This window comes from Strix uralensis, chromosome 5 (genome assembly GCF_047716275.1).
Source record: "Strix uralensis isolate ZFMK-TIS-50842 chromosome 5, bStrUra1, whole genome shotgun sequence".
NCBI lineage: Eukaryota > Metazoa > Chordata > Aves > Strigiformes > Strigidae > Strix > Strix uralensis.
In genome coordinates, this window is record NC_133976.1 from 63,969,156 (window position 1) to 63,988,387 (window position 19,232).

Genomic DNA, 19,232 nt, shown 5'->3' on the forward strand with positions numbered 1-19,232 from the left:
CTGCTGTCACTGCTCTAACCTCAGTAAGGAACAGGAGGACAAAATTGTTTCTATAGTGAACCAGAGAACACAACTGCTTGTGGAAGCCTCTCTTGAATAAATTATGGTCTACAGGGAAGAAGAAAGGTCTCTTGTGAAGAGCAATAATGATTTCAGAAGTAGCTTCATATGACTGCAGTTGGTACAAGTTGAGCAATTTTTGTGATCTCTACTTTCTGACTGAGATCAGTGACACTGGGGTTTTCACTGTCTATGGAATTCAAGACGAGAATACACAAAATAGTGTCTCAATTCCTTAGATAATTCCATTCTGGAAGATAAACAAATCCAGTACACTGGTGTGAAGAAATAAAACCAGCAACTTTACAAAAAGAATGCTACTTTTATTTTCAAATGCTGTAAAAAGCCTCATATAAATTTTTATAATGCTTCTATGTAACTTTCCCAACCACAACGAATGAAACAGTCTAGGAAAAATATAGCAGTTGCCATTTTGACTCCAAGAACGAGCTGCTGTAATATGTCAACATTAAAAGGACAAGGTACAGTATGTTACAATGCTTTTAATTGCTCATATTATTGAAAAAGTGAGAGCACTTCCTAAGCATTAGAGTATAACTGGGCTAAACTGCAGTATTCCCTACTTGCTGTTTGCAGAGGAGGAAAGTCACCTCTTTAGAAGGAGCCGACACAACACCCTTTATACTGCTTATGCCCATTTATCTTAGTAGTGTGGAGAGCTTTCAGCAAGCCCCTTTGCACTTAGGTGAATTCACCCACATCAGATGCTATTATTCCATACTGTATCCAACGGCTCAGGTGTTTTAACAGTTGACCTATAAAAATAACACTTATATAACTCTCCAGCAAGGCAAATTTAACAGTGCAAATGCAGTATCAACAATATTTGATTTCTGAATGCCGGCAATTTTTTTAACTCCTTTTGCACATGAAACAACTTCTGCTGATTTCCTAAGGCCACTCACTCACTCTGACTGGAGATGGAACAAAGTGCAAAAGCTCAGCTGTGTTTCCCAATCTAAGCTTCCTCTCCAGTTTCCGGGTATTCAGATCCAGAATTTGGATTCAGGCTCACCACTTCCATCGATGCACTCAAGTTTTCCCTGCTGGAATAGATTAACTTTCCAGCAAACCTCTGATAACAATTTGCATACACAATTCCACATTTTAACAGAAGTTAACAAAACATACTTCCAGAAAATAAATTTTCACATGGTTGCAATCATCAAGCCATTTCAGGATCTTTGGTACTCCAAGAATAAGAAAAATAAATGGCACAGTGACAAACATTGCCAAAGGAAAAAACACAAACATCCAAAGGAATAAGACTAACAAAACAAAAGATATGTTGCACTTCTGTTTTTTGAAAGCCAGTGTAGATTAACCTTCTGTTCTCTTTAATCCATTGGTGTCACAGTTTCACCTTTAAAAAAAATTGTATCATCCTAAAAGCAGTAGTTAATATTTTGTTTAACTTGACTTACTGATTAAAATAATGCTATGTTTAAAAAAAAAAATCAACTACCGCAATACGGGAATTTATGCTAAATATGCTGCAGGCTGTTTCCCTATAGATATAACTCCTATGTGAGCACTGATATGATTAATCATCCACAATTTTAAATGAGTATTATCATTAGTGTTACAAATATAACGGTTGAGCTTTTTCCCGAGTTTGTAAACCAGTGAGTATGTACAGACATAGTTGTTTAACAGATAGCTTTAAATTGTGTATTTATCTCCTCGCCCTCAAACCCCACAGGAAAAAAAAAAAAAAGTCACCAGTATTACTGCACATTTGCGGTTTCCATGACACTTATCTTGTCTTAGCAAGTTCAAGCAAAGACTTCTTTTTATATTATGCAAATAGTGTTACTGTGGTCTTTTGCAATGTGTTGTTCACAGGAATTCCACATAGTGCCCCATGAATGAGATTGGAAATTAAGACTAATAAAAACTCTCGTTTGAATAGCAGTGTCCTTTGAGGCCAAGTTTGCATCTGATAGTTTTTGCCCAAGCTCCTCTGTCTTGACAGAATGGATTGAAGGCTTTAGAAAAGGAATTTCCTTTCCTGAGAAGCCTCAGAAGCTGCTAGGGCACTGGCAGAATGAAATCTGAAAGTGTAAAGGTGGATTTAAGCAAGTTACTGGTTTTGGGCAGTCTTTGGATGGATACAGGTAGAGCTTCACTACATTGACAAGGCTAAGAACACTACTGGAGAATTTGAGGGATCTTGCCCCAATGGCAGTAAAGGGGTGTTAATTAGTGTAAGGTATGAGAAGAAAAACTGGGAGATAAATGAGCTGTTCCCATGTAAGTCCAGCATTTAGGCAAAAGTTTGTATTAGCCATGTTCTGATATAATGTTATATAAATTGGATGGGCCCTGAGGTACTGGCTACTCCTCTTTGATGAGCTGAAGATTAAAGTTTTTTGTAGAAATGCAGTATAAATAGCAGATATTAGATGCTTGAAGGGAGACAAAACGTTGCAGGAAAGATATCACTGAAGCCCTTGCAGAACCTAGTAGCTGTTGGATCAGTAAGCCACTGATGCACATAAATCTTGCTGGTAAATGGTCTTTTATGCAGCAGATGAACACCCCAGTGTGTTTTTAAAGCATACAAATAATTCAGAACAGCTGATACCATGGTGCCTAACAGCAACAAATACTTCTGTAATAGCTTTATAAATACCCACTTCCATTTTGCTGCAAAAGCCAGTCTAATGGAGTCTTTCCTACTGTATGCCAAAATAGCCTGTGCTTTACTGCAGTGGGTGTTGCAGAGGTTTTAGAGTGCCTTTCACTTGCATTCAGAGGAAGACAGCAACAGCGACTCTGCTTGTTCAATTACTGGGGAATTGTTCATTGCTGTAAATCTTTTTTGTAACCAGAAAATTACATCAAAGATCTCTACTGTATTATGATAGATTCAAAATACTGCAGATAATATGCTAGTACAGGTAGAGATATAGATACATTTGCCAGCAACGAGGTAACTGGAAACTGATCAAGGAGTGCAATTCAGTCCTGAACTGCTGCTGGGCTGAGAAGCAAAACCATACCCTGCATATGGAGGGATTTCAGCTTCAATTTCCTCGACCTAGGAGGAGACCCATGTCAGGTGTCAGTTTGTCACCATCCTGCAGACTGGGGAGAGCCTTTAGATGCTCTGCCCAATTCAGTCGTGGTTGTTTGTGGCTCCTGGAAACTGGGCTGCAGACTCAGCTGATCCTTTGTAATCCCATGGCCCATGTTAGATGGAGATACTAGAACATGGAGCCCACAGGAAAGTCTGAGTCTAGTGGGGCAATCCATTTCCTCTAGCTTGGCAGAGGCTGCTACAGGGTATTCTGGAAACAAAAGGCTAGAGCAGGATCCCTTCTGCCTGGAACTTCTTAGGGGACAAAAAAGAAAAAGCAGCAATTTGATCACTTTTCTAGAATATGTTTTGCACAGACAGAAAAGGCAATTTAATTTATGAGTAGCAAAAAGATGAGCTGCTTTACAGCAGACGTAGGAATGCAGTCCTGGAAACTCTATCACCTCCTCAGAACTTGGTATCAGAAAGTTTCCCTTCTGTTAAAAAACTTTATTTTTTTTTATTCAGATTCCTCTTTTCTTCTGAAGTTGCCAACAGGCATCATCATCTTAAACTGAACAACTATAATTTAAAGCAGAAATACCACTAACCAGATCACAGGGACTGTGTCACCACCAGACACAGTGGAAAAAGGAAGAAAGAGAATGGATGATCAGCTGATAAAACCCTCCAGTGGAGAGAAGCAAGGGTAGGCAGGGTACAAAAGTAGGCCCACGGGACACTGCTATTTAAAACAACTCCATGTTGCCACACTCATGGGGTATCTGCAGACCACAACTGGAACACCCTTGAGCAACTGCTCAGAGAATTTTGGAAATGTGGGCAATGGTTTCTTATACTGCGTATCTAAAACCCACCAGGTAAGCAGTATAACAACAATGCTGCATAAAATGGTATGTTTTACTCCTGGGTTGATTAGATGGTTTACAGTACAAAGCCACAGTACAGAGAGGCATAATTAACCATTATACACACATAGGCAGTACAGTTAAAGGGATGTACGTTCCTTTTATTCCAGTACCTTTGTATAATAAAGTTAACAAAAATATTCAAATATTAAAACAAAAAAAAAAAAGCCAGCTGGCACTGCCAACTAATTCCTGTAGTAGTCTTAGAAATCCTAATCCTGTAGAATTTCCTTGTGAAATTGATGTGCACCAGAGTCAATGTATTGATAACTAATGCCAAGCGGGTCTGGTGATGCAGCTACCTGAGGTTTGTATTACTTCTTTTGTGTGTTTGTGTTTTGTTTCACAACTTCCCAGCTTTCATGTAGGAAGGGATTGAGCCACGCTGCGTGAGCCCTTCGAACCTCTTGTAGGTATAATTGAGGAAAACCCAGTCTTTGGATTTGTAGTCAGGTTCCGTTGTGTTTGGCACTAGAATTCAGAAACAAAAGTAAAAACACCACAATTAAAACCAGCACTGCTTCTGAGAGGATTTTTCACAGAGCACTGACATAAACAGCCCCAAACTCTTATTTCTCCAGTCAAAAGAAATTCCTTGAAGAAATCCTGTTTCTAATCAGGTCAGTTGCCTTTTGTCAATGGTCTAAGATGTACAATTTCAGCATGTAACTCTGAAGCAGAAAACGTTTTTTTCTGTTTGAGTTTTGAGGTGGTTTTTTTCTTTAGTATGTCTACATACCATAACAGGCATACCTTGACAGGAACCTCTAACACACCCACAGGATATACAGTTATGCAAAACATTTAGTATGCTCCATGCACAACAAACACATGTATACATATCATGTTATCCTTACCACAAACAGAAGAAAAAGATATATTCAGGTTCTCCCAAGAGAACTACGCATACCACGCACATATTACTCTCCTAGGACTTCCTCCCAGCTTATAGCTTCAGTGAGGCTTGTACAGCCTCCTATTTTATGAACAGCCCACATGGCTGGCATGCTGCCCATGGACATTCACTGCAGTGGGCTTCTATATTTAGCTCTCTGGATGCTGTTTTTAGAGTTCTATAACAATATTTTCAACTCAAGATGCCAAACACACCAATATCAAAGTTTGTAGTTAGGTATCTAGATGTACAGTAACATTTTTAGCGGGTCTGAAATGCCAAAACCAACACAAATGTACTTGACATCCAAATATGGACTTACAGCTTAATTGAGGCACTGGAGATTGATTGCTTTTGCATTAAAAGGACAAACTTCCTTTCCTTTAAATAAAAGCCATTTCAGAAAAAAAAAACCCTGTTTTTTGATGATTATGGTTGTTAGACACATCTACACTTATCTGTCATCAATTAATCATTATATATCTGCCTAACTTTAAGCCATTAATAATTAATTGAAACAGTGGGAGCTGAGAGAATTTGGCACGTCAGAGAATCAAGCCTTTTATGTATAAAAATGTCCTACTACTTGCCAATAGAAGTTAACAATTAAAAAAACTTAAATGCGTTGCAGAACCAATCAGGTTCATAAATCACTATATTAAATAATCATCTGTCCGAAAATTTTTGCCCACAAATATGTGAACATTTATGTTTGGCATGAAACTCAAAAGTCATTAAAGATCAAGAGCAAATCAGTGCATAGTGTTTTACCAGAATTTGCTTAGACTGTATGGTGGGAAACTGTACTGTTTTCTGTGCTCACTATATATGCAAACCATTTTTACTAATAGATTTAACAAAATCTGTGGGCTTTTTTTCCCCCCCTCCAAGATTCTAAGGAAGTAGAAGCTATGAGAGATCACAGATTTACATTTATATTTGAAAGTAAGTTTCTAGATCAAGTCTGTATATTACCTTGATTAGGGTATCAGAAAAATGAATATAAACAACATCTGTGGAGTATTATGGCATGTAATAGATAGAAATTTGGAATGGCAGTCTCACCTGGTTGTAAAATATCAGATTCAGGAAATTCATCGAAGTTGGAAGTATCATCAATACTTTTGATTTCTATAGGGATTGCAGCTGGTCTTTCCCTGCAAATAGAAATAAATGCCAGAATAGTGACTACTAGGAAAAGATACATTAAATCCCAGTTTTGATTAACTTAGCTTTTTACAGTTACAACATCCTTTTAAAGCACAAAGGTTCCACTGAGTCCATCAGAGATGTATCTGACTCGTCTGTTTGATGATAAATCATGGGGAGATTTATTGGTTTCCTATCTAGCATTAGTATCTTCCTGGCAAACTTGAGGAAATCATAGTTTTCCCATTAACTGAAGCAACATTCCACACTTATCTGCCATACAGCTATTGCCATGTTCTTGGTTGTCACCAAGAACCACTGTGGTTACCTTCATTTCATAAACCTAGCCTACCCAGCTGAGCAGGATTTTACTTGTATTTGGAGCCATCACATGCATTGCTTTACAATTCCAGTGCTCATCAGCCTGGACCTCATCCAAATACCTTTTGACTGCAGCTCGTATTTCTGACACTTAGTTGCCAGTATCTCTCATCCAAAATCAGTTGGCTCTGACATGTTACTGCTTTATTAGCTCAACAATTAGGCAGCCCTTTAAGAAGTTTTAAGGTGGCTTTCAAAGTTGCCCAAGTGATCTGTCCCACAAAAGCATTCAAAACTGGAACACGGCACAGTGGGAAAGTCATTAATTTACACCTGCAAAGTTATTATGGTTGTAATTATTACAATTACAGTTAAATCTGCTTCTGGGTGGAACGGGGAGACCATTTGGCCAGGTCGCCAAATGTGGCATGAACACATATGTTTCTACTCTTGCTGCTTATTAATGTCTCCCACACTGAAAAGATAAGTTAAACGAAGCTTTCTGCACCAGAGGAAATGAGAAGTACAAGAGCTGGACAATCACACGCCCACAGTATGGATTTTCATGTAGAATACTGCAGTATTACTGAAAGAGCAGACTACCTCAAACCCTAAAGGGAGCTGAACAGTAGCCATCATTTCAACTGAAAGTCTCTGTGGGGCCACCAAAGTCTGCTCTAAAGGTGTTACCACTTTAGGTACATGCAGATGTAGCTCAGCATCTGCAAGCACAAGCTCAGGCTGGAACTGGTACAGCTGCCTCAGCTGCGCCCTCTACCCAGGCTTGGCCCAGCAGAACGTGGCCACAGAGGCTGCAACTATGAGGTGAGTCAGTGCCTCTGCCCAGCGCTCTGTAGACACACTGGTTCACTCAGGTGTAGCATCTGCAACGTGCAGTAAAGACATGCCCTGTGTTTTCCTCCTACTTGCTGCCTCTCCTCTTCATTCATCTATTTTCCCTGCATTTTTAGCATAGAGTTTGCTTTTCTTGTGCTATTACAATAAAGATTGATTATAGCAATAGCTGCAGAGCCCATTACTATTTGAAGAAGAGCTCTCTGCTGATATCAGAGCATACATGAGGAATAACAGAGCCACCCTACCACAATTTCTTTCCATCCTGGGCACTCTGGGGCAATCTGAGGCATCCCAAGACAGTTAAACTCTGATCAGATCTATGAATGCCAGCGAGGCCTGAAAACCTTTGCTGTCACCCACCTACTGCCTGTAGCTGCTCTTCAAAATAAAAGATAAACTGAAAATAATTATCCTTGACATGATAGTACATGAAATTCTTGCTTGTGTGTCTTTTATTCTCTCTAGAAAATGTGTATATATATACCTGATATGTCCCCAGTCCACTCCTTCAAAAAACGGATGACTTTTTATTTCCTCTACTCCATTACTACCAATTCTATTTTCTGAGTCAATACAAAACCTGAAAAAGTCAAAAAGAAAATGTTACAATAAATGCAGACCGAAGCAACAGCAAATACAACTGCTGTGGATCCTGTATCAGGAATTTGAGAAAGTTCTTTCAAATTGTTGCATCACCGGGTAACGTAAAAGCAGCATTGCATCTAGGAGAGAAGGGAAATAGTAGAAGCAGAATACTGTTAAGAGTTCCAAAACAAAAGAGCTATGATGACGGTAACTTGCATGTTCTCTAAACTGTTGCATCACCATCTTCAATGTTTATGAAAAGTTGCTCAAGTTCCAGCCCTGTAAGATTAGTTTGGAATGGAGGCTTAAGTCCATACCACTGAAAACTCCTCTGCATGTTCTCAGCTATTTAAACATGTTTCAAAGTCAAACTAACAGGAACAGATAAACTTAGTGAAATAGGACTACTCTCTGATGTCACATTTTGGAACTACAGTGAGCCAGACACATTCAAAACACGCCACGTCACTATTCTCCCTGTCACCCCCTCTTCCCTCTCTCCTTAGAGGTCCAGGTACTAGTGGTACAAAGAACCAAAGCCTATTTTTAATACGGCCCAGCTGCATAATCTCAGCTCAGACTCCAGAAGAAATTGTCACTATGAGAGCAGCTGTGAGAAAGTCCGTAGTCAAGTAAGAAGAAAAAGATGAAACTGGAGACAGATAGGATTGTTGAGATGGGACTGTTACCTGCTCAAGTAGGCAGGAGGAAAAACACCAAGGAGAAGTATAAAATCCTAAAGAAGAAAAATACAGAGGTGAAAGCTCTAACAGCAACTCAGTGACATCAGGGATTTGTTCCATGGAGCAGCAGAGGCTGACCCTTCTCCTCTGGACCAATGCCTAGCTGGCTGGAAAAGACTTGGAAGCATCTCACCAAGGATATGGTGAACATACCAATGTTTAGCCTAGGAGTTCATTAAATCATATCTATCTTTTGTATGTGTTAGCAAAGATATAACTGCTTTATATTTTTACACTGTCCTTGCAGTTTCTTTGAGGATGGCAAAAGGTGTCAACAGTGACACAAAGAGGGAGGTTTACAATAACAGGAAAAAATGCCCCTGTCAAACAAAAAGCTTGGTCTTGCCAAGTTGAAGTCACCTGATGACCTTCTGGAAATGGGGAGTACTTGGTAGCATGGGGATGTGAGCCTCCTGTTGTTCTCAAAGTCAGTTGGCCTTTGTTAAATGAAATCCTGTTTGCCTAGATGAGCAAAGCCTTCGGATGTTGATTTAGTTATCCTGAACTCATAATCTCTACACACAATCACATCACCCAGATTCGCAAGGCAGTTTTCACATCAATACACTGCAATACAAAAAAGGTCACCTTCTTGCTAGTTACTGAAATTTTCAGCAGGTAATTTAGTAATGTAGCATGTTAGGCTATAAACTGTCTCCAATTATAGACTGTGATGGTCTTTTACTTGTAGTTGAGTGTCACTTGGGAAAAAAAAACCTGCTTGTATTTCTACTGCAGCCCAGCCAGTTGGTTGATGCCAAGTGCTAATAATAGACCTCAAACCTTGTAACAACAGTTAGCCAGACCAGGTCTTGGGATCTGTCAGGCTTTGTCTGAACTTGTGCTTATTTTAGTTTGGTTTTATCTATACCCATAAAAATAAGGAAACTTTAGCTTTGTCTGCAACTTCCTTTAAGTTGAAATATGTTGTCTAACTTGTCCAAGCTATAATGGACAAAGTATTCAAAGGCCAGGTGTTTGTTGCCTAACCTGCTGTTTTGACCTCATTTGAGTAAATCGTCTATAACTAAAGATGTTTTACCCTAATTTAAAAAAACTAGTCACTGTATAAGTAAATTCATAAGCAAGACATGTTAAAAAATAAACTGCCTGTATTATCTATAAATGCCCCAAACACAGCCAAGACTGAGGAGGAAGACATCTTCAGCAGCAACAGCAAAGAGCTCAGGAAGTATGTTCCCCTTTTTGACTGTAACAAAATTGTGTAAGTTTGTAATATTATCTTTGGGAGGAAAAAAAAAAAGCCAGAAACCACATCCCCCCTGAAACCTCCCAGCACAAAAGAGCATTTCTGCCTGACTTTGACACCAAAACCCCTTGCAAAAACTTCAGTGCAAACTGAATGGATTAAAAATGGTCATTTTGGAAAATGTGAGTAAGTCCAAAACATCCAAAGATTTCTGTTCAGCGCATTAAAGGCTGGCAAGCTGTTATTTTCTAGTTTCCTCTGAAAGAAATTGTGTGTTAATCACTCTCCTCCCCCCCCACCCCCCTCCCCAAGTCTGCTCTGTTTCTCCTGATACCATGGGTCAAACCAAGATCGTTACAGCTTATTCCTTCATGTTAAACAAATGGCAAAGGGAAAAAGACTACAAAAATCCATCAAGGATGTGACACAGAAGAAACCAACTTTCCCACCAATGTGAAGCTTCCTTCATGCAGATTGGAAAGTTAACCTAATGGAAGATGACTATGTCTGGGTGAGTGACCAGAAGTGGGCTTTTGTTACTGACCTTAGAATTAAATCCTTTGATTTCTCTGAAATGGGCACCTCTGGAGGAAATACCAATGTTTCTTTCCAGTTCATAACTTTCCTGTAAGTCTCTTGTGGCGTTTCTGAGCAGAAAGGTGGATACCCTGTACAAATAAATTCAAAAATTAACAAGCTTTTCCCAGAAGAGGAAAGTGACCCGGGCCTCTGCTTTTGCCACTACAGCTCCCAATCTAACAAGTAGTACTAGCCAAAAGTTTTCTATTTTGTAATGCAACATTAAAGGTTACTTTGTAACTTCCAAGTAATGAGACGCAATGTCAAAAACATTTAATAGGGAACAAGTTACTCACTGAAACAATTAACTGAGGCATCATCTCTTCCTGTCTTCTTGGAAAGGTGGGAAGTCTTCAAAATTTTCTGGAAGCTGAATTTGGGGCTTACTTCAGGTAGAACTGAATGAAATTCTGGTACCTCCACTATGCAGGGGATCAGACTTGGTGAACTAATGGACCCCTGTTACCTCTGAACACTTTGAATGATTCTTAAGTTGGAGTCTTTAACATACCTATTAGCATTTCATACATAATCACTCCCAAAGACCACCAGTCACACAGCTTGTTGTACCCAGTCTGCATGAATACTTCTGGTGCAATATAGTCTGGGGTTCCAACAGTAGAATATGCCTGGAAAAAAAGAATAAATTCTTTAAGAGATAAATACTGTGGTTTTACACTTTGCAAAACCTTTTTCTGGGAATTCACATACAGGATCTTGTTACTTGGATGGACAAGAATGCTTAATTTGAGAATTCACAGTATCTAAAGTCCCAAGAACATTATTCTTTCAGATGAGTAAGCACAGGGAACCCTGAAAGTAAATGGAAATCATCCTCCTAAATGTGACAGTCATAGAATATTCCCACTGTAATATCAGATGCCAAGATTTTATTTAACATTTTCTGTAAATAGTTTAAAAGCAAAAAAAATTACACATAATTTTACTAACTCACCAGCTGTCGCCTATTCTTCTTCCATGTTTCTGCTTTTCTCTTTGAGTTCATATTCTGAAATGCTAATTTACAAAACAGTTATTAGATAATAAATGCATTTAAGAAAGACTGATAAGATTCTATGAGAATAACTATTTTGTATCTTTAGAATGTCTAGAAACAAATACTTGATTATAACTGGAAATGGGAAAATGATAATAACTACTGTCCAATTTGCAACTGAAAATCATGTAAGTAGGACACATGATCAGCAATTCTAATTTAGAACTTGCTAAAAGTTTTACGGACTGATCTGAGATCAGCAGCACTTACTGTTGCAGCTGGCAACATATATTCAGTTAAGGGCAATGTTTTTTTAAGCAACAAGTGAAGAATCCAAGAACTGCAGAGGAATTTTACATTTGTAGAATAAAACACTGATGTGGATGTGTCACCAAGTCATGTTGATGAACAACTTTACTCTTATGAAAAGCTTCATGAGATTGTCACTGACTTAAGTAAGTTGGCACATGAAACCCATGTCCTTCTGCAAGAGTGTTATTTAACTTCACTAAAGCTGTTATGAGAATTAAAATACAGATACATCACATTATGTGTATTTGTATCTGTGTACAAATGTGCAAAAATACATTAATACTGCAGAAATCATAATTTCTTTCCTGTGAAATGCTTCCATGTCCCAGGGAACAGGCATTTCCAGTTTTCCAATTAAAGCAATCAGCCTAACGAATTTTGCTCACCCCAGCAAAAATAAATTATGATGCAGCATAGCTGCAGCTCAAAACTATTTAAACATTTAAACTAGGACACCTTATACTTACAGAAGTCACTTGGTGGGTTGTGTGTAAGGTTCCTGTAGAACTCTGTTCTGTGAGCTTTCTTTAAACCTGTGCATAGCCCAAAATCAGATAGTTTTACATGACCCTAAAAAAAAAAATAATCAGAGAAAACATAATTTAGAAAGGTAGTGCTTGAAAAAGAAAGTTTTAATAACTGCATGTGCCTTCTCAGGCCATGATGCACTTGCACAGGCCAAGTAGGGAAATGATGCTTGAATCTTGGTGTACTGAGAGACTATGTTTTCTCTCAAACAGGTTACTGCCCCCTGGGAATGGCTACCTCTACAATTCTGCAACAGCTGAGGGCAGCTAGTTTGCCTGGGTTTGTTTTGAACTGGATACCACTAAGACTGAGAAAGCCTTCAGGACAAAATTCCTGTTGATTTTGGTAACCTGGCTTTATTCAGTTTCCAGACATCAGTGCTAGATAGTCTACAGACTTGTGTATGATGCTTACTGGGTCCACTTCATGGCTCACTATAGTCAGTCTAACAGAGTGTTTCCACTGGTGAGCGGGTAATAAAATGAGATAACTGTAGGAATTGAACTGGTTATTTAGCACTGTCTGAATGTTTCATGCTTTCATTTGTTTTGAAGTAACTATGTGTAAGAGTTTTTAATGTGTATGAATATGAGCATCTGACACCCTAAGTGGGCTTGCCTTGAAAGGGCTTTCCAACAACAAAAGGTGATTTTGCTTAAAGTATATTGGTGTTCTACAAGGAAAGGATAGTGACCATTTTCTGCCTTTACTCCAGCTAGTTTCAATCATTGGTGTGGCACTACTAGTTCCCACCGATTAGCACCACTATAAATGGCATTATCTGCAGACTGAGATGTTTAAAGCATAGGCAGTTTACATGCACATTACATGCCTTGGCATCCAGCAGAAGATTATCCGGTTTAATATCTCTGTGGATGAATCCTAGCTGGTGAATAGCATCTATGGCCAACACAGTTTCAGAAATGTAAAACTGTGTCTCCTCTTCTGACAAGGTGTCTTTCTTCATTAGTAAGGTCATCATGTCACCTAATCAAAAGAGAAGAAAATACAGCTTAGAAATCAGAACATTTTAATCACAGGGCTAATTCTGTGTGAAACCCCAGTAGAATCCAAATTTAACCTTGTAACTGGCCTTATAGCTACTAATTATAAAACTATTACTGCGAGGACCTACAAACCCAACATCCTTTATTAGTAAACTGGATGTAAAACTGTTGAAAATCCTAAATGGGAATTTTTAATTGGATAGCCCAGGAAGATATAGTGAATTTTAACACATAATACATGTATTGCACAAATAAACTGTTTGAACAAGAGCTTCTTTTTGTTTTTACTGTTAATAGCTTCAGCAGTAAAAAGCAGAACATTGGATTAGAATAATTATTTAATCCAAGTCTATTTTAACACCCTTTCATAATCTTTCTCCTTCTCCTAAAAATCAGGAACAGTTACATTACTGGGACTTCATTTAAAACAGTGCTAAAATTTTTATTATCACAAATTACACAGTATGCTTGTTTATAACATTTTACAAAGCTGACAAGAAAAGCTAAGGAAGAAGTACTTGTATCACCTAACACCACAATATACAGCTTACCTCCAGGTAAGAACTCCATGATTAGGTAAAGATTTCTTTTATCCTGAAAGCTGTAAAACATTTTCACTACCCAGGCTCCATCTGCTTCAACCAAAATATCTCTTTCTGCTCGAATATGGGCCACCTAAAATTTTTTTAAAATTACTATTATTAAAGGACAACTTAAATATTTCAACAAGGAACACTGTATTATATTCCTAGTCCTACAATACATTTTCATGATCTTTAGCAAAAAACCTATTTTCTATGCTCTTTTCATACTCATATTTTTCATAATTTTTTATTAGATCCCTCAAAGTCCTCACAAAATACCCACCAGAAACCCACAGAAGTCAACTCAATATTGAAAGGAACCATTCACACAACTTTGCAGAAGTAATCTCTAGAAACACAAAGCATAGTTTGTTAAGCTGTTTTTGTTTGTTGGAAGAACTGACAAAGCTGGTGGAAAAGTGCAATTCCCTTTTTTTACTATATCCTAAAATGAAATTGGAATATTCAAAAAATTTGAGCTGACCATCACAGAGCTTTATACAGTAGCATCACAGAATCATCTAGGTTGGAAAGGACCTTGAAGATCATCTAGTCCAACCTTTAACCTAGCATTAGCAGTTCCCAACTACACCATATCCCTCAGCGCTATGTCAGCCCTACTCTTAAACACCTCCAGGGATGGGGACTCCACCACCTCCCTGGGCAGCCCATTCCAATGCCTAACAACCCGTTCTATAAAGAAATACTTCCTAATATCCAGTCTAAACCTTCCCTGGCGCAACTTGAGGCCATTCCCTCTTGTCTCATCGCTCATTACTTGGTTAAAGAGGCTCATCCCCAGCTCTCTGCAACCTCCTTGCAGGTAGTTGTAGAGGGCGATGAGGTCTCCCCTCAGCCTCCTCTTCTCCAAACTAAACAACCCCAGTTCCCTCAGCCGCTCCTTGTACGACATGTGCTCCAGACCCTTCACCAGCTTCGTTGCCCTTCTCTGGACACACTTGAGTAATTCAATATCATTTTGTAGTGAGGGACCCAAAACTGAACACAGTAATCGAGGTACAGCCTTACCAGTGCCAAGTACAGGGGCAAGATCACTTCCCTGTCCCTGCTGGCCACGCTATTTCTGATACAAGCCAGGATGCCATTGGCCTTCTTGGCCACCTGGGCACACTGCTGGCTCATGCTTAGCCTGCTGTCAGTCAACACCCCCAGGTCCCTCTCTGACTGGCAGCTCTCCAGCCACTCCTCCCCAAGCCTGTAGCGCTGCTGGGGGTTGTTGTGGCTGAAGTGCAGCACCCGGCATTTGGCCTTATTGAAGCTCATACAGTTGGCCTTAGCCCATCGCTCCAGCCTGTCCAGATCTCTCTGCAGAGCCTCCCTACCCTCGAGCACATCAACACTCCCACCCAACTTGGTGTCATCTGCAAACTTACTGAGGGTGCACTCGATCCCCTCGTCGAGATCATCAATAAAGATGTTAAACAGGAGTGGCCCCAAAACCGAGCCCTGGGCGACACCACTCATGACCGGCTGCCAACTGGATTTAACTCCGTTCACCACAACTCTCTGGGCCCGGCCATCCAGCCAGTTTTTTACCCAGCAAAGCGTGCGATCATCCAAGCCTCGAGCAGCCAGTTTTGCCAGGAGAATGCTGTGGGAAACGGGGTCAAAGGCCTTACTGAAGTCGAGGTAAACAACATCCACAGCCTTTCCTTCATCCAATAAGCAGGTCACCCTGTCGTAGGAGGAGGTCAGTTTTGTCAAGCAGGACCTGCCTTTCATAAACCCATGCTGACTGGGCCTGATCATCTGGTTGTCCCGCATGTGTTGTGTGATGGTACTCAGGATGAGCTGCTCCATCAGCTTCCCAGGCACCAACGTCAAGCTGACAGGCCTGTAATTTCCTGGATAATCCTTCTGACCCTTCTTATAGACGGGCATCACATTGGCCAGTTTCCAATCTGTTGGGACCTCCCCAGTCAGCCAGGACTGCTGGTAAATGATGGAAAGCGGCTTGGCGAGCACCCCAGCCAGCTCCTTCAGCACCCTCGGGTGTATCCCATCCGGTCCCATAGACTTGTGTGTGTCTACGTGTCCTGGTTTAACCAGGATAGGGTTAAGTTTCTCCAGCAGTGGGGGGGGAGCTCTAGACGGGTTATTCAGATACCATGCGAAGTCACATCCTGGCGCGTCACATTTTCCTGGTGCGGGAGCGCGGTGCACGCGTGGTTTTGTACATCTGCTCCTCTCACTGCTGTATTTTGGTAGATATTTTGCTCTGTTCATTGCTATCACTATTACTGTTATTGTTGTTGTTTGTTGTGTTGCTATTGCACTGTTGTATTAAACCTTTCCTTATTTCAGTCTTGGGGCTTTGTATTTCACTCCCTTTGTGGGGGAGGGGCAGCGGCCACGTGGTCTCAGACCCCGGCAGGGGCTAAACCACCACACTACGTGATGCAGTAGGTCACTGACTGTCTCCTGGATTGCGGGGGGGTCGTTCTCCCAGTCTCTGTCTTCTGGCTGAGGAGGCTGGATTCCCTCAGTACAACTAGTCTTGTTATTCAAGATTGAGGCAAAGAAGGCATTAAGGACCTCAGCCTTCTCCTCATCACTTGTTACCATGTTTCCTCCCGCATCCAGCAGGGGATGGATACTCTCCCTGGTCTTTCTTTTGCTGTTGACATACTTATAGAAACATTTCTTGTTATCCTTGATTGTTGAAACCAGAGTAATTTCCAGCTGGGCTTTAGACCTCCTGATTTCTGCCCTGCATAGCCTCACAGCCTCTTTGTAATCACTGTGAGTGGCTAGTCCCTTCTTCCAAAGGCTGTAAAATTTCCTTTTCTCCCTGAGTTGCAACCAAAGCTCCCTGTTCAGCCAGGGGGGTCTTCTCGGTCGCCGGCTTCTCTTACAGCACCTGGGGACTGCCTGTTCCTGAGCCATTAACACTTCCTTCTTAAAGAGTGCCCAGCCTTCCTGGACCCCTATACCCTTCAGGATTGTCTCCCAAGGGATCCTTTCAAGCAGGTGCCTAAACAAGACAAAGTCAGCCCTTTTGAAGTCCAGGATGTCAGTTCTGCTTAGCCCTCCCCTGGCCTCTCTAAGAATAGAGAACTCTATTATTTCATGATCACTGTGCCCTAGTCGTCCTCCGACCGCCACATCATCCACCAGTCCTCCTCTGTTCACAAAGAGGAGATCCAGCAGGGCACCTTCTCTGGTCGGTTCTCTCACCAGTTGCGTCAGGAAGTTGTCTCCCACACACTCCAGGAATCTCCGGGCCTGGTCTCGCTCTACTGTGCTGTATTTCCAGCAGATGTCTGGGAAGTTAAAGTCTCCCACAAGAACAAGGGCAAGCGATCGTGAGATTTCTCCTAAATACCTATAGAATATTTCATCCACCTCTCTGTCCTGGTTAGGTGGCCTATAGTAGACTCCTACTACAACATCTGCCCTGTTGGCCTTCCCTCTGATTCTAATGCAAAGACACTCTACCCTGTCTTCGCTACACTTGTGCTCAAGGCAATCATAACAGCCCCTAACATACAGCGCCACCCCACCACCTCTCCTTCCTTGTCTGTCCCTTCTAAAGAGCTTGTAGCCATCAACAGGCGCACTCCAGTCATGGGAGACATCCCACCATGTTTCTGTAATAGCCACAACATCATAATTTTCCTGTTTCATCATGGTTTCAAGCTCCTCCTGTTTGTTACCCATGCTGTGTGCATTGATATACATGCACTTCAGATGGGCTGATGTTTTCCCCCCTTCCCCCTTCAAATCTAGATTAAAGCTCTGTCAATGAGCCCAGCTAACTCCTGCCCCAAGATCCTCTTCCCCCTATGGGACAGATGCATTCCATCTAATGCCAAAAGGTCTGGTGCCCTGTATACCAACCCATGACTGAAAAATCCAAAGCCCTGATGGTAACACCAGTCTTGGAGTCACAAGTTCATCTGTTGAGTTCTCCTGTATTCTTTTTCATCCATCCCCCCAACTGAAGGGATGGAGGAGAACACAATTTGTGCCCCCGACCCCTTAATCACTTTCCCCAAGGACCTGAAATCTCTCTTAATTGCTTTAGGACTTCTAGTAATGTCGTCACTACCTACTTGAAAAACCAGGAGAGGGTAGTAGTCCTTGGGTCTCACTAGAGCGAGGAGTTTCGCCTTGAGGTCCTTGATGCAGGCCCCAGGGAGGCAGCAGACTTCCCTATGAAACGGGTCCGGTCTGCATATGGGGCCTTTGGTACCCCTCAGAATGGAGTCACCCACTACCATGACTCTTCTGGGGTTCTTTTTAGAACTGGTTTTAATACCTGGTCTAGAATGACCCGGCCTTGGTGGACCTTGGTCTTCCTCCTTGTTTGTCTCATTTCCTTCCTCCTTCTCTTCCTCACTCAAAAGTTCCAGGGCCCTGAATCTATTGTGAAGGGATACCATGGAGGGTGAGGGAGGTCGGGAGAGGATCTTCCTGCCTCCCCAAGCAGGGACCTGTTTCCAGCCTCCATCTCTTAGGTCCCCTCCTTCTGCCTGGTAGCAAGAGGTTGAGGGATTACCTGCCTCGTTTGGAACCTCCATTTGCTCCTGTTGCTTTAGGGGTGCTAGGGTGTTACTCCACCAATCAAGTTCCCTTTCACACTCCCTAATACTTCTTAATCTCTCGACCTCTTCTTTGAGTTCCACCACCAGGCTGAGCAGGTCATCCAGCTGATCACAGCGCACACAGGTGTTATCACTGGTGCCTTCCGACAGGACTGACAGTCTCAGACACTCCCTGCAGCCCTGAACCTGGACCACTGCATGTTTGCGTGGCAGTTCCGTCTGGGTCGCCACGTTCTTTCTGGTGGTGGTTTTGATCCGAGTGGAGACCATGGTTCAGTCTACTCATGGAGGACGATAAGAGAAACTAGCTCAGATAGGCTCTAGAGCCCGGAGGTAGACTGCGCCCTGTCCGCTCGCCCTGCCTGCACGAACTGCCGCGCAAACTGACACGCCTCACCCTTCTGACGCGCCACGCCCAATACTTCCATACTGCAAGCTCAGACAAAAATTTAATGTGCAACTCAAGATGCAAACGCTGACAAAATTATTGGAAAAGGCCAGAGCTGATCTTAAAGAATGCAAGAACCAAGAGGTAAAATGATATATGAATTATGATTACTGTCAGAAGTTACCAGATTTCTCATGTATGTATACAAAGAAACAAAGAGCTAATAGCTACTTCTATACAGGTATCTCACAGTTTAAACCTGGCGAGATAAGCCTGGGGAAACTACTCTAGCAAGAGTGAGTGTCTAAACTAATTACTTCCTGCAAAAACCCAATTCCTCCATCACTGTGAAGAGATAAATGCCTGACAGTGAACTACTGTCTAGTTCCTAAACCCACATTGTACACAGAAACTGCTCCTATGGGCATTCATGGCAAACCTTACTTGAACTGTACAGCAAGTGCCTTAGCCAAGTG

At 41.3% G+C, this 19,232-nt stretch overlaps 1 protein-coding gene across 8 annotated transcripts in view; it reads right to left on the reverse strand.

Moving 5' to 3' along the window:
* Positions 1-362: 362 nt before the first annotated feature.
* The window catches only part of STK38L (serine/threonine kinase 38 like), a 54,534-nt gene continuing 35,664 nt past the window's right edge, over positions 363-19,232 (reverse strand). For all 8 annotated transcript variants that reach the window (XM_074871339.1, XM_074871333.1, XM_074871337.1 and 5 more), the window contains 9 exons: positions 13,768-13,891; positions 13,042-13,196; positions 12,149-12,251; positions 11,328-11,389; positions 10,884-11,001; positions 10,338-10,461; positions 7,740-7,835; positions 5,993-6,084; positions 363-4,503 (listed from right to left, as the gene is read on the reverse strand). In XM_074871339.1, the coding sequence (XP_074727440.1) occupies positions 4,376-4,503; positions 5,993-6,084; positions 7,740-7,835; positions 10,338-10,461; positions 10,884-11,001; positions 11,328-11,389; positions 12,149-12,251; positions 13,042-13,196; positions 13,768-13,891 (1,002 nt within the window). In that variant the 3' untranslated portion in view covers positions 363-4,375. The remainder of the gene's footprint in view (positions 4,504-5,992; positions 6,085-7,739; positions 7,836-10,337; positions 10,462-10,883; positions 11,002-11,327; positions 11,390-12,148; positions 12,252-13,041; positions 13,197-13,767; positions 13,892-19,232) is intronic.